This window comes from Crinia signifera, chromosome 7, assembly GCF_055691185.1.
Source record: "Crinia signifera chromosome 7, ASM5569118v1, whole genome shotgun sequence".
NCBI classification, from domain to species: Eukaryota; Metazoa; Chordata; class Amphibia; order Anura; family Myobatrachidae; genus Crinia; species Crinia signifera.
This window is the reverse complement of record NC_139223.1, coordinates 142,558,799-142,584,391: the sequence shown is the minus strand read 5'-3', so window position 1 is coordinate 142,584,391 and position 25,593 is coordinate 142,558,799. Positions and strand designations below refer to the sequence as shown.

General features: G+C 41.3%; 1 protein-coding gene across 2 annotated transcripts in view; it reads left to right on the top strand.

Annotated features, from left to right (window-relative positions):
- The window catches only part of CERS6 (ceramide synthase 6), a 228,843-nt gene that overhangs the window by 106,112 nt on the left and 97,138 nt on the right, over positions 1 to 25,593 (top strand). For both annotated transcript variants that reach the window (XM_083153897.1, XM_083153896.1), the window contains exon 4: positions 3,098 to 3,155. In XM_083153897.1, coding sequence (XP_083010023.1) covers positions 3,098 to 3,155 — 58 coding nt within the window. The remainder of the gene's footprint in view (positions 1 to 3,097; positions 3,156 to 25,593) is intronic.

Below are 25,593 nucleotides of genomic sequence, written 5' to 3'. Positions count from 1 at the left end.
CGACCTTTATAGGGTAAACCTAATGACCATATACCGGTGCAGCGGCTGTTGAGTAATCAAGGGGCTACACCGGTTTCCGCTTGCAGATACATTAAATGTATGGATTCTCACATTGGTATAAGGCTGGGGTAGCCAACCCTAGTCCTCGAGAGCTACCAACAGTGCATGTTTTGCAGGTCTACTCACAGAATCACATGTGAGCTAATTAGCTCCATCTGTGTATCTTTTAAAATGTGTCAGCGATTCATGAGTGCAGCAGCTAGGTTGTCTGGAAAATGTGCACTAGGGTTGGCTACCACTGGTATAAGGTATGGCTTCCGCGGCTGTCCGTAAAACAGTCACTTTGCATGCAACTTAGAATCAGCCTTTTTAATTAGCCTAAATTTGTTTCATAAGTGACAAATAATTGTTCTATTCTCTGTTGTACTGCACCATGATCCTCTCTGAGTTTCTAGTGATACCCACATACTGCATAGTAATTGTTACTTGTAGTTTAACATAACTGACATGTATTGTTTAGAGACAATTGCAGCATGTGAACAATGGAATTAGCTGCTAGAGGTCTTTCAGCACATTCTATAATACATTTGAATTATTGTTGTCACTGTATTGATTTGGAAGGCAAGCCACAGCTAATTAAGCTTTTCATTTTTTTTTTTTTTTATCATGAAAGTTCAGAACAAACAGAGTGTATCACAATATTAGATTAAATAAATCACTTTAGAACTTTTAGCCTGATAACCAATTTCAAATCTCAATAAAATAATAAGACAATGACATTGTGTTCTAATTACAGTCAGAAACAGCAGAATAGCCCATTAAATACAAACACTTTCTCGTCTAAATGTACAATTGCGAAGTTAATCATATTTCCCATATTTAATGAGACTGGCTTGATGAACTTACTTAAAAATACATTTAGTTTGTGAGCCGTGGAAATGAAAACAAGATTGGCAAATGACGCATGCTGCTATTATGGTTACTGGTATTACATGTAAGCAATCCAATCTAGGTGTGTAAAAGGCATAATAAGAAAAAAAGTAATGCAGGCACATATTTCAAAGTATTTCTCTGGTTAGCAGAATTACTTGTTCAAGTTTGCCGCAGATCGCCAGAATGTACTCGTTGGCGATCGCCATCTGACTGGAACCCATGAGCATCTCACACGAATGCTCGTCTCAGTTTTTGGTCGGTGGGGGACAGAATCCCTGCCCATCTTCGCTTCACGGAGTTGGGCAGGGTTGGGGGGGGGGGCTAATGTAACTGACCCTAAGGATAAGATCTACAGTAAACAACAATTTTACTTAATTTAATATTTTTTTTCAGATTTTCTCAATGAGAAACATTTGGCCTAGGGGTGCCATGAACAATTCTGATATTCAGGGGTGCCTTGATTCAAAAAGTTTGGGAACCAATGGCTTATTTATTACTAATCAAGCTGTTTTCCTGTGTTGGCATGTTCTGCCTTCAATTATTACAATAACTAGTTTTATCATAAGCTCTGTTCTGTCAAATGAGCCATTGACACAAGCTGGGTTGTGTGCTTATTGAATGGATGCAAATGGCAGAGACATAGGCCCTTATTCAGATCGGATCGTAGTACAAATTTGTTCTCAAAATGGTCAAAACCCAAGTGCACTGCAGGTGGGGCAGATGTTACTTTGTTTATGTGCATTGTAAATACTGGCTGCATTATTTTTAGATGGCAATTTAGATTTCAGTTTCAACACACCCCACCCAAATGTAACTCTGGGCGAGATTCTCTAATATTCGCCGCTCAGCTCCGCCCCCCTTTGCCTCTCTTCGCATACATCTTGCGTTAAGAGCTGTCCTTTGCAGTGAGAGTCGCTGGGTCCCAAATAGGTATCCAAAATTCTGGTTGTGTTTCATGAGCATGCAGATGGAATTTTGTGCTGTTCAGAATTAAACATACACATACTGTAGATGGTTGGACTCTGATGAGTACACATGCACCCACACTACAGGAGCCGTCCCAAAATTTTTTTCCTGAAAAAAACTTGTTAGAGGACAAGCTTATCCTCCATTATAGGTAACCCTAAATGGACCCATTTGGATCACACTATATGCGGAACTATATTTAGCCGAATAGGGGGCTACTTTAACCCAATTTAAAAGGGTCCTTTACTAGGAATCAATATTGAGAAGAACTTATAAAGGAAAACATTGTCCCGATCTTAGACCTATTATTACAGGTGGTAGACCCAATACAGAAGGGATTACCCATCCTACCAGAGGCTCAGCTTATAAGACCTACTTTGCACAACTAGAAGTACCCTTGCTAAACCTATTCAATTTGTTTAAAACATTTACACCCCTGATGAAGTCTCACAACGAGACGAAACGCATTGGGTATATGTTTCATCCATAATCTTGAGAAAAATACACCTCTGACAAGAATTTGACATGGAAAAATTGCTTTAAATGATTTCTAAAATAAATGTTTTATGTTTAAAATTTCTTGTGTATGAATTATAAAATAAGGAGAGACAGGAATAACTGTTTAATATTGTAGGGCACCTTGTAGCACTATTGTGGGTAAATTTGGATTGTGGAGCCCCACTAGTAGGGGGCTGAGTGTTACTGGCGACCGCTTTTTTAGATATTATATCTAGCGCGGCCTAAGAGATTTTGTGTGTTATACACATAGATGCATCTGATTACAAACTTATCTCTGATATCATATTTAGAGTTCTGCAAAAGTGAAATGATAGTGATGCCAGCTACAGTACTTGCACAATCGATGTATATGGGTGGTTCAGTCAAAGACCCCACATTTAAGCACTGGAGCCACATATGTGACCAACTTGTGTGCAAATCTGCATAACCTTCGGGGTCTCTGTACCCATTATTAAGTATACATTTTAAATTATTACCCATGTCATGTACATTAGCAAATTACACATAGTTGTGGTTCTGTAGGAACATCAAATAATTCACAGTATATTTTTTGCTGAATGTTATTAGCAGAGGAAAGCTTGTTTTATTGTTTTTCTCTTAGGTAAGCCTTACCTTTCTTCATCAGTGAAATTTGTTTTAATTGTGCAATTTACCAATTTATTTACTGTGCTTTCTACAGATGGAAATTTACATTTAACCTTTATATATTTACATATGGGATCCGATACCTAAAAAAGGTAGGTGCACACAATTTTACAATGTTTATGTTTATTGAAAAGCGCAGATAAACATTTTTGATTAATAACAAAAGCATTGTTCCCACTTTGAACCCTTTGATTGCCAACGTTGCTGTGAGAGATCCTCAAAATATCCGATAAAATTGCCAGTGCCGCTCACAGTGACTTTTCTTTTTTGGGTGCAATATTTAACTAAACTTCAATGAATTGACTTGGCTGTATTTGTGTTTAATTATACTAAAAGAACAGTTGCTGTGAGCGTCGCTGCCGTTTTTTGTGGATATTTTGAGGATTTCACAGCAACTTTGGCACTCAAAGGGTTAAATGACCCCCACTAAATATTTCATATCTTGACATAAATAAGGTTCCTTAGCAATGGTAATGGGGATTGTAATAGGCTGTTTATGCACTTTATTAGCCTTTTGTTTTTTTTTCCAAAGTTGCTTAGCAACTACTTCACTCAAGATTTTAAAAGAATTCAAAATATGCAAATATACTTTGCCAGTTATTATGCTTCTATTTTTATTTGTGAAATAATAATACATTATGACAGCTGACTGCTGTTTATGCTGTTTCATTTAGTAGTTTTATATAAGGTGATCAACTTTTTTACAATGAAAAGGAGGACACAAATAAATTGAAGAAAAAAAAATATTGTAAATAAAAGAAACAAGACGTAAACCTAAATAGACCAGCAGGGTGGGCAGTGGCGGAACAAGCGACTCGTAGACCTAGGTGCAAGCATATGCTTTGGGCCCCCAGCAGTGGCGTAAGTTCGTCCCAGTTGCCCGGAGTCAAAATGATTATTGGTGCCCCCCCCCCCACACACACACACACTCGTTATTCAATATATATATAGTCTGTTAGGAAATATTATATACTGTATGTATATACAGAGAGAGAGAGAGAGAACACATATATATTTCAGAACTCAGCCACAGAAGCGATTTAATGGCTTTCAATTAATGGTTTTAAACTGGCAGTGGTGGAGAGGTGCCCCCTTGAGAGCAGGAGCCCAGTGTTAGATGACTCCATTGACTCCCAGAGTTCTGCCTCTGGCCCCCAGGAACCCATACCTCCCAACTTCTAATCTATGGCAGGAGGGACATCAACGCGCAGTGTAGGCATGTGCCCGATAATTGCTTCCCCATCTCCAATATGTTCACTGTGCTCCGAGCTGTCCCTTACCTCCTCCTCTGAGACAGGGCCTGGGCTGGCCGTGCTGTACAGCTAGCTGGTGTCTGGACTCAGAGCGCAGTGCTTCTGCGCATGTGCAGAAGCTACTGTTTGAGCCTGAGAAAGGAACAGCACAGCGCAATCAGGAGGTCTGATGGCGGAAGCCGCATCAATGTTATTAAGGGCAATAAAGGAGGACACTTTTTGAGGGAGGACAGAACTTAGGAGAAGGACTGTCCTCCCTAAGGTGGTTATTCTAGTCCATTCTTTCTGACAAAATCCTTCTTAGATGGACAAAACCATGTGCACTGCGGGTGGGGCAGATGTAACTTGTGCAGAGAGAATTAGATTTGGGTGGGGTTTTTCTTCAAAGTGAGATCTATATTGAAGTGTAAAATCATGCAGTCAGTATTTTCCCTGCACAGAAACAAAATAACTCACCCAAATCTAATTCTCTCTGCACATGTTACATCTGCCCCCCTGCAGTGCACATGGTTTTGTCCATCTAAGAAGGATTTTGTCAGAAAGAATGAACTAGAAAAAACCCCTAAAGGAGGATAGTTGGTCAACTTATTTTATATACTGTAGTTGTAATATAATTAATAGTTTTAAAATAAGTATTCACCATAATGTGAAATATTTGAATCCTTCTCTAAGGGAATCTATTTCAGAAGTGTTCAGTTCCTTATTTCTGTGCCCTGGAATGAATTATCAATGTTATACTGTACCGTCTGTTATGTCTCTGTGGAAAATGGCTGTAGGCAAGATACCGATTAGCCGGTTGTTCTGTGCTTTCTGAGAATTAAGTTTTCTGTTAAAGGTGAAGATCTGTTATTGCAAGAAGTATTAATTATGTATGCCATTTTTAACACTCATTTCTAGTATCTTAATATAAAATTAATATTATACTGTAAATTCACCAGATTTAAAACAATAGTTTTTTTTGTTACAAACAAAAAATAGAATTGTGACTTATCCGGCGCTTGGAAATTCCATAAATATCAGGATTCCTCTCATGTATATCGTATATGCAATGAAAGAGAAATGGCATAAAATAGTGAAGTACGTTAAAACATCACAATTTAATCACAATGGCCACATAAAACAATTCACACAAATTAAAAAGCACTACAGATAAAGTGCATAAAATGTCTTCAGCAATGAATCCAAAAACAGGAGGAGGTATATCAATTACCAGATGGTCCGGAACCAGCAATTAAGCAGTTCCAAACAAGCAGGGGTCCCCAATCCTAGTGTGGATGCAGCTGGGCAATCCTCTGGTGGTCCTCTGGTTCCTCCTTTTTCAGGCAGCTTAAAGTGCAGTTCACCAACGCGTTTCTTCCTCTCAAGGAGGACTTTTTCAAGGTGTCATTTCTAGTATCTTAATATAAAATGAATATTATACTGTAAATTCACCAGATTTAAAACAATTGTTTTTTTTTGTTAGTTTTTTTTGTAGCAACGTTATTATTAAATGTGAAGGGTAAATTAAAACTGTAATAATGAAATAAGTAAAAGTATAATAATGGTGCGGTGACAGTGAGACAGGCGCGGGGTGGGGGCTTCCTGTGGAGGGCTCCTGGCTTTCTGCAGGCGCTAATTTTAATGAATTCGGAGCTGCCGCAATATGGCCACCATCGGGCTCTATATATGTGTGGCGGGTTGTGCTGCATACTAATCACGGCCAGCCGCTGCTGTTCAATGAGAGGGCAGAAGTGCGGTGGCTCAGTGTCAGTGGCTGTGCAGTGTGGTCAAGTGAAGGGGGATAATGCTGCTTGGACCCTTTTCTCTATCAGAGCGGCAGGGCCTGGAACAGTTGTCCCTATAGCACCCCCCTAATGGCGGCCCTGATTCCAGGTAAATCTACAAAATTGCTGGTCAGGGCCAGTGTTCTCATCGGACAACACTGGCCCTGACAGATCGCTCAGCACACAGCGCTGGCACATCACTGTGTGCTGAGTGTCTGAGCAATCTTGTATAGCTCAGATGCTCAGAAAATCTCCCTGTGCGTAGACTTCTTAAGAGACACATGATAATGAAAGCTTACAGATAGATAAAGGGAAGAGAGATAAGGTAGTAACCAATAAGCTCCTGTCATATTTCAAACGAAAATGAAAAGAGCTGCTTGCTTGGTTATTTATCTCTCTCCAAGCTTTGATATATCTGTGTCTAAATGTAAATATCGAGAACATATATTTAATAGTTAATAGAAGAAGGGGGTAATCATATGCAAAAAAATAAAAAATAAAAAACAATTACAGTGGTGAAGGACTGCAATTCCCCATGCTAAAGCCAGCTAGTATTTGCAACTAGCCCTTAAAGACCCACTTCAGAAATAATATTTACTGATCACATCATTCTGCGTCAAAGTTGAAGAAAGGGGGGATGTAGGCATTCTAATTCACCAGCAATTTAACTATTGCATTCGCCATGGGTATAGATTGAGATGCTTTCTATCCTAATAAGCTTCTTTGAGAAATCTAACTTTATGATCAGTTGTTGCATGTCAGGAGTTCTGGTGTGCAGAATTTACACCTTGAACCTCAATAATCTAAAAGCGTTGCTATCAGTGGTTGCACTTTTACTTCTTTAGCAACAGTTTTCTTAATCAATATTGCTCATTCAGCAGTTACCGAGCTGCACTTGCTGCCTTGCCTTTAAGTATATATCTGTTCTTATTTTAATGCCATATCGCATTTACAGCTCCTAATTTTAAGCCCCAGTCTGTTCCTGTTATTCTACATTCCCATTTGCCAGACCCTGCTTGCCGGGTTCTTGATATCAAATCTTGTTATTGTGATTTTGCCTCCAATGTGCGATCTGCTCCTTACTCCCAGAGTGCATTTGTGTAATCCTTAGACCTTGATTCCTGTGTGAAATAGGTATTCATTTGGCCTTGTTTCTTTCTATAGCTAGCATTATAATATACAGTTTGTCATTTCCAGATTGTTTCACTGCTTGGACACATGCATGTTGTCTTTCTCTTTTCCTGACCCATAACATCTTGCTAAACACTGTTATCAGTGTCCAATTATACAGATAAGTTCTGAAACTTCACTCCAGAATGAGGACTCCCAAACCACTGTCTTATATTATTTTTGTAATGATTCCTTCATCTGTGACCTCAGTCTTATCACTTCTGTTACCTGGTTGATATGTATTGCAGGTACAGCCCCATATTTCAGTCATCCTATAAATCCATTCTGGCTTCCAGGACCTAAAGTTCCACCTGTAAACATAATCTACATGATCACTTTACCTGTAGTAAGTTTACAATGCCGTCACACCTCCTGCCTCTACTCTCTGGTGTTGTGTCGCAAATCTTCAATGCCTTCTTTCAAATCTTACCCCAGTACAGGACCTTCAGAATCAAAGAGATGGATTGATGGAGGGATTTGAAAACCCTCACTGGGGCACAATCACTTACAATGAAAAACACATCCGTTATGAAATGCAAACTCCTATTTCAAAATGTACTTATACAAAACCTGCTAGTAGATGCCTGAAGAGTGTAACTTTTTGTCTCCCACTCTCATAACATCTTCTGAATTTATGACTTTTTTTGTGGACACAGCAGTATTCACTACATTCACCTTGGGTACTGTCCACTTGCACCTGGTCTGTTCACCGTGATGCAATTAAAACTCTGATCTTATCAAGAACCTTGGATAGACAAACAGTTGGTTGATGGCACTAAGTGTTGTTCTCATGTAGCTTCTTCCTTCAACCGGCATTGAAATAAGTAATCCAGTGTAGTAGACCTCCTATAAGGGATGAAACAAAAATACACCAATGTCTAGTAACTCTCGTCAAACAGCTGTCATGGTCTCTCAATAGAGAATACCAGGCTGGGGATTGACTGGATGTGACACAGGGATTTTTGCCAGTGAACCCTCCAAGCGAGATATGGGCTTTGCTGCACCAGACATACCGGTCGTGGTCCCCTGATCAGGTTCTCCATTTAGGACTGGTAAACCCTGGTAGATAGGTGGAGTGAAGTCAGGATTATTCATGGTCTTCATAGCCAGGTTAGGATCAAACGGGCAAAGCAGGTACCGAAGGATAAGGCAATGGGAAGTCTAAGGTCAGACCGGGTCATACATGAGGAGGCATGGTTTGCAGTACACTGGGATAAGACAGGAGAATAATCAGGAAACAAGCTGAGGTCAAACACAGGTAGTTTTTGGATACGGTACACTAGGTTAAGGCAGGATAGTAGTCAGGAAGGCAAGACAAGGTCAATCACAGGTAGTCAGGAATCTTAGTACAAGTTACATATAACGCTGGAGAAGGTTAGTGAACCTAGACTCTGCCAGAGTCTGTTTGGCAGAAAGTGCCTTTAAAGAGCGCTAATGAGCTATAGCTGTCAGACACTGGGCTAGAGCCTCACAGACTCCTAATCAAGGAGAACTGAGCACGGTCTCACCCAGGTGCTGCAATCAGTCTGCAATGTTCAGACTAACACAGGGCTGATTAGCAGCATGAAGCAGGCAGAAGCACACAGGAAAATATCAGGAGCCGATGCTTTAAATGTGCCCCTTGTGCAGCGCGTGTACCTTAAGAAGTCCGCTTGCCCTTGTCTCCTGCTACTTGCGACTCTGATGCTCACAGGGACACTAAAAGCTGGGCATCCGTAGTTGTCGCTAACTGCGACCCCGGTACTCAAGGGACACTGGAAGCCAGATGTCCTCTATTACTGCTAACAGTGACTACTGTGGACCCTGGAATAGGTAAGTCACCAGAACAACCCTAAAGGTTGTGACATTTCCAAGGTGATGGTTAGATGGTTAGAACCATCGTCTTGAAAAGAATGAACAGATGTGAATCATGAGATTTTAACGAAGAATTTCATAAATTCAATTTGTATTGAAAATACAACTTGTATTGTTAACAGTTGTGTATATTTCTCTGTATTTGTCCAAACCATTAGTGAAAACCATCAGGTGGTGGATAGCATCAGCTCTCTCTCTCTCTCTCTCTCTCTCTCTCTCTCTCTCTCTCTTAACCTTAACATTCAAATAATCAATTAAATAAATAATGGGGTTTTAGTTCATGAATTGATCAATGCATTTAAGCTTGCAGCCCATCGCCAAGGGACCCCATTTCACTGCAAGTCCTACACTAACAACTGGTTTTCTTAGGAACCTGGCAACTGCTTACAAATCATAGCTAAAATGAACATGTGTTTTTTCTTGGGTTAAAGCTCACCTGCCAAGTACCTTATGGCTTTTAAAGGTGAGACAATCCCAAACACAGCACCTGAATTAGTATTAAAGGGACAGCTGTCACAGGTTTCAGGTAAATGAGCTTATCTAGGGTGCATGAGAAAGCTATGATCACAGTAACAGAGTTTAATTAAATCAACCCAAATATATAGATACATAATTACAAACACACTGGCCATTCCTACAAATGGGGTGCAAACAGCACCCACACTTCCCAGGTTGGGGTGCAGTGGCCTGTGACCACACACTCTAGTAAATACAAACACAGGGGGCCCAGCACTCACTACAACAAATTAACTCACCTTAACATTCAAATATTCAATTAAATAAATAATGGAGTTTTAGTTCATGAATTGATCAATGCATTTAATATATATAATATAAGGTGTAGCAGTAAGCACCAGATGTGTACCCTTACTCACACTATAGCAGTGAATGTGAACATAAAAGTATCTTTTAGTGAAATGGAATAGCACCTCGTGTGATAAAAACTCAGGAAGTTATCGACCTGTGTTCTAGGTTCTACTGTTGTGCTGAAACACATAATATTCAGAGCATATTCACACGGCCACCAGTGGGAACCCTCGTATAAAGGTTTCTTTGAATCCTGCTCCTCAGACATACGTCATACTTTGCTTTCCTCCTCTTCTCTTGGAGTGGTAAATATATGCAAAAAATATATCTCTCTCAAACTCAGTCATAAAAATTCTTTAATAGTGTAAGTACACAAACATAGGATCTGGAAGTTGGGAAAAATTCACCCGAAAAAGCGGAACATGACCATACACCCCAGTCTTAGTAAATACACACGCGGTCACAGATCCAAAACAATCAGAGTATAGCCCTCTCCACCAATGCATTTTGATAGAAAATGCTGTCTTTTTTAAGTTGCTATCGAAACTTGTTGGTGGAGAGGGGTAATATAGTAAGATAGTAATGTCCCAATCCCATCTTCTTTACTGTTACCAGGCTTGGAATGTGTCTATGAAGTGAAGAGCACAATGTGACAGTGCTACAAAGGAGGCCATATCTGATTGTGTGAGCCACGATTTTGCTATAATGAGTAACTTGAAGTTGAAAAAAAGAGGTCATGGATACATGTTAATTTGATAAGGAACATTTAGTGATTATTTGGATGGTGAAGGGAGAGATTTGTTGTTTATGAGTTTAGCTGCATTTATATATTGCTGCAAATCAGGTGAATGTGAGTGGAGCAAGTGGTTGCAGCGTTGATTTGATGAAATGTTACCCACCTTTTTTGGTGACAGAATGTGGATATAATTGTCAATATGGAAAAATAAGTATAAATCTCATGAGTGTTAATAAGACAGGATAATTGAGGCAGCAATGTGTATAGAGGCATTGCAGTGAGAGTGAAAGATGTAATTGTTTCAGAGAGCATACCATGGAGTGAATGCAGAATAACAATTTGTTATACATAGGGGCTTTTAAAAATAAAACTAGAGTTATTTAGTCTTAGAGCACAATGAAGTTGCACTTCTTAAAGCTAAGAGGATTCAATTAGTTCACAAATGTATCCGTATTTCAGTATTTGGGATAGCAAAAGCATCGGCTGCTTGTATTTTATTTTTTGCATTTGCAAGGAAAATTATATTATGCGTGTATGGGTTTGTCTTTTAGTGTGTGTGAAGGCAACGTGATAAGCAGCTACATTTGAGGGTTCGGTTTGATGACTACAGATGGTAGCGTTTGCAATAGCAAGCCATTTGCGTACAGTACAGTATGTTTGCAGATATGGTCATGAGGCCCTAAGAACTTTTATTTGATATAATGTTCCCTGATCAAACAATGGCACTAAAAAATTATGACACTCATAAAAGCCATGGTCCTGCTATTAATATATTGATATGACACTTAGAAATTATGTGTGACTGAGTCTTTACAGAGCTCAACAGAACTTGTTTTGGCAAAAAGCTACATTGCAGCGCTTTGTATGCAGATTTAGAGATTCAGTTGCACACGGTTATATAAGAATTATATATTAGCACAGTCTCCTTGTGTGTCCTAGTCACATTGCTTTGTGACTAAGATGCATTTTCTGCTAGCTGGCGGGATTGGAGTTGTAAAGATGTATGAGGACATATCTGTATATCATCATTCCCAAACTTATACTTCTCATATATCATTATCATTCCAGTGTTATTTTTCCTATTTATCATTATCATTTCCAATGTTAGCTCTTATATATTATTATAATTTCCCTACGACCATTATTGTACCCAATGTTTATCCATTATTATACATTATCATAATAATGCAGCATAAGTGGTGAAAAATGGAGTGCAGAACTGTGTATTATGTTGAGGTTATTTATTTATTTATTAACAGTTTCTTATATATAGCGCACACAGATTCCGCAGCGCTTTACAGAGCATAGTTATAATCAAAAACACATAACAAATTACAGTACAAGACAGTTTAGGACAAGTACATGGTTAATATGGATAGTTGCACCAGAGGACAGGACACTGAAGCAATTATCAGGGTGGCAGAGGTTTATATATTGTAAGAAAGGCACATAAGGAGAGAGGGCCCTGCTCGTGAGAGCTTACATTCTAAAGTTTATGGGGTGTTTTGATCATATGGGTATTGTCCGATTCTCTCCTATGTACCCCACAGTGTTTAGGTAAGCACATCCATGGTAGAATATTCTACAGTAACTTCCTTACATTTTTATGTGCACCTCTCGTGATCCAAGTTGGATCTGTTGCATTTCTCTGATTGATGGTCGTGCAGTTTATGAAATACAGTAACTGAGATCCATTTCTTATTGCTTAAGGGAATATATTTACTGTAAGTTGCAATGATTTTCTTAATAAATATAGCAACATTGGCAATTTTTTTTTCATCTAAGGTCATTTTAAACATTTCCCATTAGATTGACTGGCATTATTAATGAATATATAATTTAGATGTTTTTCAAACATTTGAAGCCAATGGCTCTTATGGTAATTTATGTTTAATCAGTAATGTTACTTAATTTTAATTTAAAATTATGAGCTGTCATTGACTTTTCATTGGCTCAATATAATTAATTTTATTTGCATTTGAAGAACACTACAAAATTGTTCAGCATCAATAATTTGTTATTTTTGTAGATTTGAGATTTGCCAATTGTAAAGCCCCATTCAAGAATTGTAACATGATGATAAGATGCCATTGAAGTGCTCTTTCATTGGAACATTTTATTCTGAGGCTTGTAGACTACTGTATGTTAGGACAAGACATGTATATGATCTACTATTTCTGTTTGTTATGTATGTTTACAGTCCATATAAGAAAATTTATGATTTTTTTATTTTTGCTAATGGGTGAAAGTGAAATTCTAACATGTAAATACTCATATTTATAAATGACTAATCATTTACAAATATTTTAGCGATTTTTGTTATGTGAGGGACTTTCGCGGTCACCAACATCATAGGCATGCTTTCCCATTCTGCGGTCATGGTGCCTTCTCAGCTATGCTGTCTGCATGGCCAACCAGTAGTTGCTGCACAAGAGGTTAGGTTTAACATGAATCTCCCACGTTGCTGTATATAAACAGCTTGGTTTTATACAATGACTCCGAAACTTAAAGCACACTAAGAGTTTAGATTTTAGTTACGCCCATTCTTGAGTGGTGAAATCAAAATAACTAAGGTACTAGGTGGGTAACTTTTTATCTGGCCCTGGGCCAGTTAGCAGGCCCAGTAGGGCCAACCCCATAAAGGATAGCGGGACTGCTATGAGTGGGTGTTTAGTGACTGCCTCCCCCCCCTCAATCTGCCCCTCTGCTCAGCCACCAGTGCCCATCCGCTCTCCCCTTGCAGTGATAGTATGGAGTGGAAATGGGCCTGGCCACACCTCCACAAAATAGCTACACCCAGTACCAGGGCCATGCACATCTGTCAGCAGCACTGATGGGTAGCCTTATATCCTGGACTGTTAGTGTGCCATGTGTTTGGGAACCTCTCATTTCACATGCAAGCAGTGCTGTTGTAGTTCTAACTTAGATGGCCACCTATTTGTTTGAAAAGGGGCATGTAATTGGGAAGATCATACATAAACTGCAGTCTCCATAATTTTGGTTTGTAATTGGTCCTGCAGTTTACAGCCCTGTCAGCATCACATAGCCCCTGATTTTGGCCAAGCCTGTGTGACAAACCATAGAGCACCATGAAAAATGCATGGAGCTTCATTCCACAATGGCCTGTGTGCACTGATTTTAACTTAATCTTAACTGTACTATGTTAAAATGCTTTTATCACTATGGGGGTTGTTTTGGTTCACTCCTTCTGACAAATTCCTTCTTAGATGGACAAAACTATGTGCACTGCAGGGGGACAGATGTAAAATGTTCAGAGAGAATTTGATTTGGGTGAGTTTTTATCCTGCTCTGTTTTTACATTGGATTATACATTTATTCCATATCTACTGGAGGGAATCCATGGTCCACAACAAAGGTACTGCTTTTTGAACATAGGGCACTTGAAAAAGGTGAGCTTTTGGTACCAATGAGCGTGTGACCTGAATGGAATGAAAGAAACCTTTACGTGCAAATAGGGCAAGGCTGAAAGGTCAGTTATCAAGGATTGGAAGTTCCTGTGACTATACTATCCAGAAATCGTCCACTGACCATTCTTTCCTTGTCTTATTTTCCGTCCCATATTCATGAATTCTCCATATCCATGGGAGTTGTCCACTGACTGAGAGGAAGTTTGGCATTATGCATGTCTGAAACAGAGCAATTGTGCACACCGTTCTGGCTATATAATGTCAAACACTGTGTTTGAAAAATGTCAGGCAGGAGCTGATTGGCCGGCTGTTTATCACTCTCCATTTTATCACTTTTGAAGCTTAGTACATCTGGCCCTTAACCTGAAACGCTATCAGCAGGATAGAATACATCACCGCCATAAATAACTGCAGTATCTCAGCTCACAGGTGTTTCGAAGAGGGGAGAGGATACTTACCATCTTCTCCGGCTTCCTTACCTCTAGCTGCCAATACAGTATCTGCCTCTCCTCAGTGAAGAAGGAGAAAGTGAGCTCTCTGTCCATTTAGTTGGTTGTCAATAAAGTTTTGAAGAAAAGATTCTCTCTGCTGCAGCTGCATGAAGAGGGAAACGGGAGAGAGGTGAGAGACCACAGTGCAGTCAGGATGTGTCTTTGCACTCACCGCAAAGGGGGTGTATTTTCTTTCACTCTCCTCAGTGGGTCTATTATTATTATAACAATTGCGATAGCCACCTCATCTTCATCATAGTAATAATGGGTGAAGCAGGAGCAGCTTTATATCCACGGTAAGTGTAGTATTAGTACACATTTCTAAATTTGGAAGTCCTGGGGACAGCATAATACTGATAATTGCATGAAGTTCTAAGAGAAAAGGGGCTGCTGTATTTTATTTATTTACAGTTTCTTATATAGCGCAGCAGATTCCGTTGCACTTTACAATTGTAGACAGTGATAGAACAAACTGGGTACCAACAGACAGACTTGGAGGTAGGAGGGCCCTGCAGCAAGCTTACACTCTATAGGGACATAAGCGGGAAACACAAGGACGGGCACCAGACGGGCATAGCATTCTGACCAAGTTGCAGGTCCAGAAGGGAAGCTACAGTTTAAGATACATACTGGAAATGCTTCAGAGGGTTATGCGTGTGGTATATAATTATTATAGGCTTGCCTGAAGAGTTGAGTTTTCAGGGAACGATTGAAAGTTTGGAGGCTAGTAGAGAGTCTTATTTTGTGTTGACCGGCATTCCATAGGGTGGGAGCACCCCAATGAAAGTCCTGTAATAGTGAATGGGAGCTAGTGCTCCGTGCAGAAGAGAGATGCAGATCTTGTGCAGAGTAGAGTGGCTGAGTTGGGAGATATTTTGAGATACATAAAGAAATATGCTGTGGTAGTATGGTTAATAGCTTTAAATGTGGGTCAAAGTATTTTATATTGAATATGGTAAAATCAAAGCAACCAATGGAGGGACTGGTAGAACGGATCAGCAGACGATGAGCATCTTGCTAGGAAGATCAGCCTAGAAGCAGCATTTAATATGGATTGCAGTAATGAGAGTCTGTTCCTGGGAAGACCGGTTAGGAGACCATTGCAATAGTCAATGCGGGATATAATGAGTGCATGGATAAGAGATTTAGTAGTGTTCTCTACAATCTTCAGTGGCCTCCCCAGGGTGTTTTTTAAAAGCAGTACCTGACATCGGTTGGCCAACTGTCTAGACACAGTCTAGTAGTCCACACCCAATCTTATCAAGCTTTTGTAAATGCTAATCCTTCCTATACTGTATAACATTGATCAGCATCCTATAGTATTTGACTTTGAGATGCCAAAATCTTGCAACAGAGTAGAAGACACAAAACCACTTTGAGAGGACTTTCTTGGCCTGACATATGGATAATTGAGTAATTTAAATACAGCGCTTGTTATTGCTAAAAGCATGCAGCTCTGGAGTGGAGCTACAGGGGGAGAAAGAGAGAGAAACATACATTTATATACTGAATGTTGTAATATATCTTTTTCTAAGGCAAAAGTTGACAGGTTTTGTTTAACTTTTCCATTATTCTTCTCTGATTGTTCCCTCTTATTCATCATCCCTTACTACCTGTTGTTTAATGACACTGAACTACGTTTGCAGTAAAAGCAAAAGAAGTGAAAAGAGACATTAATAGGAGCATTTTATGAAATGAATTTCTTTACTCCTCTCATAGGAGTCGAGTGCATAGTTGGATTCAGTCAGGGTGCCACTCGAGCATTCAGTGGCTGAAAGATCTCCTGCTGCTGCTTCATTTTATTAGTGATTGAGGCCTACTGCCAAAGTATGAGTAGTCATCATGAAATGCAGTTGGTCTGCATAGTTATTGAAGACTTCCCAGTGTTCTGTGCTATCTTAAAACTATGTAAAGCACCATCTGTTCAAAGCTGAGATTTATTTGTGTGTGAACCAGTGCTTAGAAATATAAATGTTAAGGCCCATACACACTGGGCAAGTTTGAGCTGAAAGAAGCTCAGTTTTTTTTTGTTTGAGCTGCTTTCAGCTCAAAAGCCGCCCAGTGTGTACAGACCGGGAAGATCGATGAGCGATGATCTGCGCTGCCGCAGATGAGTGACGGTGTGGACGCCTTGCATAGCGTCCTGCTTTGGAAAGTCATCCACCCTCTGGAAAATCGCTCAGTGTGTAAGCACTGGGCTATTTTCAGGCCAGCAATTTTCACCATCATCGTTGTCCACATACAGATGTATCGGGATTCATCTTTGCAGGTGATGGCGATGGGGTCGCCATTGCCATCACCTGCATCCCCGCCATCTGTATGCCGGAAGGGGACGCGCGCGCGCGTCCCCTTCTGACGGTGCTGCCCTCGGTTGCCCGGCCTGACCGCACCCCCCCCCCCCCCCCCCACAGTGCCCTCGGGTCCCCCCCTGCTCCCTCGAGCGGGAGGCGGACAGTATTGTGTCCGCCTCGCCGCCCGGATACTGAGACGCGCGTGCGTGGGGGACACACGCGCGTCTCAGTCAGATGGAGCGCCGTGTTGCTGGCGGGTCGCCAGCAAAGATAAAACCGGCCCCATCTGTACGCTGGGCAAAATCACCCAGTGTTTATGGACCTTTAGTGTGATGTAAATACTGTACATCAGTTGATTTGAGAAATCCAAATACAGGTTAATTTAAACATGCAGTCATGCAAGACCAACATCAAATCCCAGGTTAATAATGTACAGTCAGTACTAGGGATAAGAGCTCCTTGAGAAAAGTTTTGAAGAAGAAATACTGTAATACTGTATTATTATCTGTTACAGGGGATATAATATCTGTGTTAAATAACATGTTTTCCTTTAGGGATAACTGTTTCTGGGGCTACAAGTCACAGATGTAGCATTAATCATAGACTTTTTGGAGCAAGGAAGACCTTTTCTCTTGTAGAATATTGTGCATGATCCTAGCAGCAGTGTCTGCCCTGGGGTATGTAGTGTCAACATGGCTGCTTAAAATCCCCTGGGGTAAGATAATTATACTGTATGCAATGAACCCTCCGGTTCGCTAGAGTAAAAAATATCACTCTTCTAAAATACCTTAACCAACTTTGAAAACACAGGAATTTCATCTGGTTTGTCTTCAAGAACTTGATGGCCGCCAAGTACTGTACTTCAGGTATGAAATTAACCTTCATCTAGACCAGTGGCGGCTCAGCCCATGGGCTGCAATGCCAACTATTTAGTGCAGAGGGAGCATTAAGCATGTATAAAGATACATGTGAAGATGTACAGCACAGTGGCCCTTATTCTGATTGAGTCGGGTGGCTCAGAATGCGGACAGACGGCCGATAGTTGGTGTTTGTGCATGTGCAGAGGCGTATCTGTGCATGTGCGAACGCCTCACACGTACGAACACGGCGTGAGGTCCGTGCAGAAAATGATCGTACGAGCAGGGGGTGGAGAGGGGCATGAAGGGCTGTTTGGGCTCATTACCACATGTGTACGTCCCGCGTTTCATGGGCGCTCCCATGAAAACGCTGGGCGTGCGTATGGTAATGCAGCCATCATACGGAAAAATGGTCTGGAGCACTCGGTGCTGCCTGACCACTCAGTCCATCATTTGATGGTCGGCGACCATTGAAGGATGGGGGAGCTTCCCACAGATGGGGTAGGTGTTCACATGAAACATCCACTCACGGTCCGTTCGGTCAGCATCTTACCGCATTCGGACGGTGTGAGCGACCCATACGGTAGGCAGGGCTAAGAACACTCGGTTCCTGTCCGAAATACGCATCCGTCCGATTCAACTAGAATAAGGGCCAGTATGTAATGTATTTGCTGCCACTGTATTCAGGATCGGCACCTCGCAGAACCCAGGACTCTGCATTAGGTTTCACTTTCCTAAACCCACGCCCCAGACTCTCATCTGCTAGTTTAGCAGGAGTCTATAATACACATCTGTATTATAATAAATATTGGTTACTTTGGGTAACTTCTTCAGTTGTCCTCTTTAAAAGGTTTGATGCATATCCTCTTATACACCTCAGCTAGCCATGAAGTCCTAATTGTGTATGCCTGCTCACAGAATACGGTCATTGGGTCTACAACAACTAGGTCGACAAGCATTAGGTCGACACCACTATGTTGACATGGGATTAGGTCAACATGGGTTTAGGTCGACATGGGTTAAGGTCAACATGGGTTTAGGATCGACACAAGCATTAGGTCAACATTGGCAAGGTCGAGAGTCAAAAGGTCGACATGGCGATGTTAACAGTTTTTTGAGCCGACGTGCCAACCGGCGGTATTTCATGCCCTACCCGCCACTAGGGCGTGGTGGGAGAATAAAATAGTGTGCCAAGCGCAGCAAGGCACCGTGCCCAAAGCAAGCCATGCAAGGGGATGCAGTGCACTTCAAACTGTGTCCATGTCGACAGGGTCGATATTCGAGTAAAAAAATTTGAAAACCCCCATGTCGACATTTTGACGGTCGACCTTGCCCATGTCGACCTAATGCTTGTGTCGACCTGATGTCCTGTCGACCTAGACCCATGTCGACCTAGACCCATGTCGAGCTAGTGGTGTCGACCTAATGCTTGTCGACCTAGTTGTTGTAGACCAAACGATCCCAACCCCCCCCCCCCCCCTCACTTACTGCATGACAATAGCACATTCTTGCATTAAATTATGAACACAGAACCCAATGACTGTTCACTTCTCCTTCTTGTACTCTCTGTTGTCACCATCCTGACCACTCCAATAGCTGCCAGGATTTATATTCTTTACATTCTTTACACACTTTGCTTTGTGACTCATATCGCATCTGTAACCGCCCTCTCTCTCTCTCCCCCTCTCGGGAAGTGATGCCACTGACCCCCCTGGAGCCCAGCCAGAGCTGCAGCTCTCGCCGCATCTGTAACCGGCGGCATCCCCCCCCCCCCCCCGGAGCGAAGTGGCGGCCACAGTGGAGAGGGTGAGCGCCGGCGGGCCCCCTCGCCTAGTGTCACTGTCACCTTGTACAGTAGATGCCTCTCATTTCCTTCTGTCATGTTCCATCTACTCTCTCAGTACTCCCCTGGCATTGTTCCAGCTCAACTGGAGCTCTTGAATGCTGTCCTGGTAGCGGCTATTGGATTATAATGTACCTGCCTGCATCATGTAAACGCTGGCACTTTCCTTGCCTACTGTATGCACTATGCAGGCACATGCAGTAACGAGTCCTCTTTAGTGGGTCACGCAGCATGTAAAGATGGTATTACCAATAGGTATATGGCCACGGCTTAATTTGCTTGGCACGCCTCCCATTACTAGAGCCAATAATTCTCTTGGAATGTATGGTCGTAGTCTGTTGTTGGGGTGCGCTTCCTTCACCAGAAGTGATCTAAAGGCCAGTTTTTATCTCTTGGGTTGGCTGCCACTAATGTTGAGATTGAACAGCATCCAGCTGCGGCTAAGGCCTTCGATGCTTACAGATGTATCCACATACATCTATCCTCTATGTGATACAAGTTGTGTTTTGCATAACAACTAGTATCTTTTCATGAAACTTTTTTCATGAAAAATTATTCACAAAGCGACGTGAATAGGACACACACATTCTGTGTTACAGTGTTTTCCAGTAACCTCTGAAAGGCCCATACACACTGGGCGACTTTGAGCTGAAAGCCGCTCAAAACAGCAAGTTTGAGCGGCTTTCAGCTAAAAGCCACCCAGTGTGTATGGCCTGGCGAGAGCAGTGATGCGCACTCCCGCATCATCGCCAGGAAAGCCGCTCATCTGCTGGTATTACCAGCAGATGAGCGACTTTGAGGATGGCTTTGCATAGCTTTGCAAAGCCACTCAGTTTGTATGTACTGAGAGGCTATCCCCCAAGGCGATGACAGCAGTCATCGCTGTCCATACACGCTGGGCATAATCGCCCAGGGTGTGTATGGACCTTTAAGTGTAGTATTTTGTATGCAGATACAGCCACAGTCTTACACAGAATAGATATGATGTACATTTGCTATGTAAATAAAGCATATTTTAATGGAAATGTTCACATAGATAAAGAGGCTCATAGTCTATTCATGTGACCTTTTCCAAGAGTCTGCCCAAGGCATGGGGCTTGAAGGGCTGTTTATCGCACAAGGAGGCTAGATGTATGTGGACACATCTGTGTATCATGTTTGGGTATATGAGCGTGTTTTTTACATTGTCTTTGTTTCAAGATTGCAAAGGTTCATGACGATGGTGACGATTATCATCACCATGATATATACATATACTGTAAGCCTCCTTGCAAGTATATCTGCTTATTTGAAGACTTCCTAAGGATTATTTGACACATAATGGTTTTGTCTGTTTGGGAAAACATGCAATGGCATGGCAGCCACCTAACCCTGGCAACCTTGCCGTGTTTGTCTTATCTGAAAGTAAGCGTTCATTGTCCATTTAACTACAGTGTACAGGATATTTGTGTGAAATAAGTCATACTGCAATTGACCTATGTTTTCCTACCACTGTCCCTGCTCCATTTGTCCTTTACAGGTGTAAGGAGGCTCAGTAAGGTATATACAAATCTGAATATGGACATACTGTTGACATAAATTGTTTTGCTGTTCATGCAGAGTTGTTAAATTTGTATTGTACGCAAAAAAAAAAACAGAGCTTGCTTTAACTGTTAATAAGATGCTTTGGGGGGTATTCAATCCTGGGTCACGACTGTCGGTACATTCCGACAGCTGTGACCCTGGCCCATTCTCGTTTTGCTCGACCGTATATTGCCAGGCGAGATTTGATGTCCCGTCTGACGATCATCGAAAAGGGGGCGTGTCCACGTAAACGGCCGTGGAATGGTGAGATCTGGCCGTGATCGTAACAATTCACGGCCTTTCTCTGTTAAACGGCCCCAACAGCTTTTAATGTCGGACCGTTCTGTTGCTCTCCCTCTTCAATGCTGTCGGGAAAGGCAGCATTGAATAGTTGCCCGCCGCTATTTCCCCTGTAGGAAATAGCAGGGGGGATTGAATAACCCCCTTTGTGTCCACTCTAAAGATCCTTTAGAAAAATGTTATGTTTTTATAAAATTCACTCCCTAATACCATACGGCTTAATAATATCAGATTATAACCTAATTGATTTACAGTAAAATAGAGATATTTTTTTTCACAGTCATAAGCCATTAGCATGTTGAATAAAATATACTTTTGGAAATTGTTTTGTAGATTTTTTGAGGACATAGAATTTTTTTTGATATAATACAATTTCAAAACCAAGCAAAAGACATACTGATGCAACTGTAAATTAAATTACACTACAATTCTACTCAGCATGATGTATTGGTAACAGACTAAAATACTGAATGCATTTACAGTTCTCTTATGTGCTGAAAGGATAATAGATGTACTTATGATGAATTCTTTAAATAGCTCTTGAGATAAAAAGTATGTCAAAACGGTGGGGCAGCGCTGACCTCGCTAGGCAGCAAGTGTACACTGCCTAGCAAGTGGGTTTGAATGAGGCCCATGTGCACTACAGGTGAAGCAAATGTAACATGTGCAGAGAGAGTTAGATTTGGGTGTGAGTTATTTTTTTTTCTGTGCAGGGTAAATAATGGCTGCTTTATTCTTACACTGCAATTTAGATTTCAGTTTCAATACAACCCACCCAAATATGACTCTCTCTGCACATTTAATATCAGCCCCACCTGCAGTGCACATGGTTTTGCCCTATTGCAAACAAAATGTGCCCTGCGATCAGGTCTGAATTAGGCCCATAGTACAAAGGCATTATAATTACCTCAAATTGAAAACACACACAGAAATAAATGAGAACAACTTAACTTAGAGAGCACAGTAAGCATAATGTAGGGTTGGTGCACACACTTTGAGTATTAACTCCTCTGTGTTATATATTCCACCCATGAAAGGTACCAGGCCAGGCAGCCATCTTGGTTACACAATGTAGGTAGTGTAGAAGAGATGATGAGGAGATGCGACACAAAACGGGTGGTTGATTAGCGTTAGAGGCGCTGAACTAGCATAACCATCAGGTCCATGAAATATTTCCTACCTATGAACATATCAGGCGAGACAGCCATTTTGGGTGCACCGCAAAGGTTATGGAGTGGGAGATTAGCCATACACGGCCCGAGGCTGATATGGAAAAAATGACAGGTGTAGTAGTATGATACAGTATACCCTGTATGAATAGATTCACATGTAGTACATAACCCATATGAAAGAACCACCCAAGGCAGCCATTCCTTAGGTATTCCTTAGGCTTATTATTATCTTAGAAAGGTGCCACCGTGTTCATTTGTGCTGAACAACAGGGAAGAGCAGGACATATATAAAACAAGGAAACACAAGGTAGACAAAATAAATGTAGACATGATAACAATGAGTAGGGAGGGTCCTGTTTACGAGAGCATTTACCATCTAATAGCTAAAATAAGAGGAGCAAGTGAAGCCCAGGGTATCAGAATTGGCTTTATTGGCCAGGTACAGTATATTTACGATTTGCTGTGCAGCAGCCAGGTAGGTTACAAGTAAACACCGGATGGAGCAAGTCCATTACTATTTTCATTGCAAGCTATTTATCTCTGGTGGAGCCATACCAGACAAGAATCTAGGAGCATAGTACAGACTCAAGAAGAAATAGAAGAGTAGAAGAGAAGCAGAAGCTTCTGTGGGATGTAGAATTGTTGCAATTGCCTAAGGAAGAACAGCCATCTGAGAACAGATTGGTTCTCAGAGGTGTAAAGATATAATGGATGAGGGATGTTATTTTGCTGTATTATGATAATTTGTCAACTAGTAGCAATATTCCCATGGGGGCAGTAGGAGTCTACAAGGTTATTTATGAGCTATGAAACAATTGTTTATATTGTACAGTATGTACCTGTATGCCTACGTGTACATTTCAGAGCTGTACATGTAAAATCAAAGCTGAAATTGCATATAGCGATAGCGATAACAGATAAACATGTTAACACTAGCACCATACCTCCAAACTATTCCAATGTTGGCAGTACTGAACCACTTTTTGGGCTCTGTCCTGCCATCCCACCCACAGGTCTCAGTGTCCAGCAGGGAAGTTGGAAGGTCACAAATATGACTTGACTGGAATGGATGGGGCATAAAATTACTAAAGGCTGAGATAAGCCCAGCTACTTGGAAATCGCATAGTCAAAACTGGCCATGAGCCAGAATTGTTCCATGTGTACACAGCTTTAGTCTACATGTAATGCTGGTCCCTCATCAGACCAACTTTCATCCAACCATCCAACTAGTTGGTTGGATGGAATAAAAATCTGGTACTGGATGGGAGCAAATGCAATTTGTAATTCAGTAATTTGTTCCGAAAATCTGGAAACAGACAAAACCTGTCGCTCAGACAAAGGAATATAGTTGTATCTGTTTGATTTGAATAATTTCACTGAATGTTTTTATCTTTTTTCCGGGGTTTGTGAGCAAATTGCTCTTTGTCATTTGCTCCCATCCAGTAAGAGATTTTGGTACTTATGTAGTATCTGGACGCCCGATTATCGCATGGCATCCGACCAAATCGCTTGCGATGCGATGGACCCGATTTTCCATAGGATTCTATGGGAAAAAGGGTCCTTTTCATTTCCCCACTATCCAACTACGCATGGAGTTGGATATAAACCTGTGGCGAGCGCAGCGAGCCACCGAGCCCGAAGGGTGGCAAGGGCAGCGAGCCCCCGAGCCCGAAGCGTGGCGAGCCCCGCGAGGGGACGCGGATTTGTTAAAAAGTATTCCGCATCCCCTCGCGGGGCTCGCTGCGCTCCCCACGCTTCGGGCTCGGTGGCTCGCTACGCTCGCCACAGGTTTATATCCAACTTCATGCGTAGTTGGATAGTGGGGAAATGAAAAGGACCCTTTTTCCCATAGAATCCTATGTTAAAATTGACTCAGTCCATTTTAACATTGAATCCTATGGAAAAATCGGGTCCATCGCATCGCGTCGCATGCAATGAGATGCGATGGACCCAATTTTTTAATCGGGCGTCCAGATACTACATAAGTACCGAGATTTTTATTCCATCCAACCAACTATTTGGATGGTTGAATGAAAGTTGGTCTGATGTGTGGCCAGCATTAGGACATTAGAAAAGTTTACAGTAGAATTTCCCAATACAGGGCTTAATTCAGTGTGGATCACTAATCAATCGCGCATGCACAGGCTTAATTAGCGAAAAAATATTGTTACGCATAGAAGTGATATAGAAGCTGTAGTGTGATTGACAGGAAGCTGGGGTTTAGGGGCAGAAAAATTGTGTATTTTTGTGAAAAAGCAGGTGTGCCCAGGCGGTTTCAGCTGGGTCCACTTATATCCTTATTCTTTAGCAGATTAGTGAAAGCCCTAGACTGGTACAGATGGAAAAAACTGTCGATGGTTCGGATTTTGCAAATGGATCTGCAAATATATCATTATTTTCAATGCATTTACACGTTAGCAAGGGTTTGAGCGATGGCTTTTGCTCGCAGTGAACTGCAAATTCTCTGATTATCAATCCATTCTGAATTAGGCCCATAAACCCAAACTAGTAGCATTACTTTGTCACAGAACTGAGGTCTTGTGTTCAATTTCCAGCATGGCCCTAACTGTATGGAGTTTTTATATTCTCCCCATGCTTATTTCCTCTGGGTACTCCAATTTCCTCCTACACTACACAAATATACTGGTGGGTTAGTTAGCTATCAACAAATTATAACAAAATTAACCCTTGTTAGCTTTAGTGTATATGAGGTGTGTGTGCGCATATGATAGGTGATTTGGTCTGCTCCTAACTGTTATGTGTTTGAAAAAATTACAGTGGGGGCTGATTGGCCAGAGCACCATGTATCATACACAACAAGTTTTATCTTTTAGATTGTATTTTAACACTCATTGTTAAATGTGCCCATAGATGGTAAGCAATCCACTGATGCAGTCATTGATATGAATGGCTGAAAATGCTCTTTACAACACTGCTGAATATGTGTGCACTATATAAATAACTGGTAATAAAAAATTACCTATAATGTAAATAGGAATGTA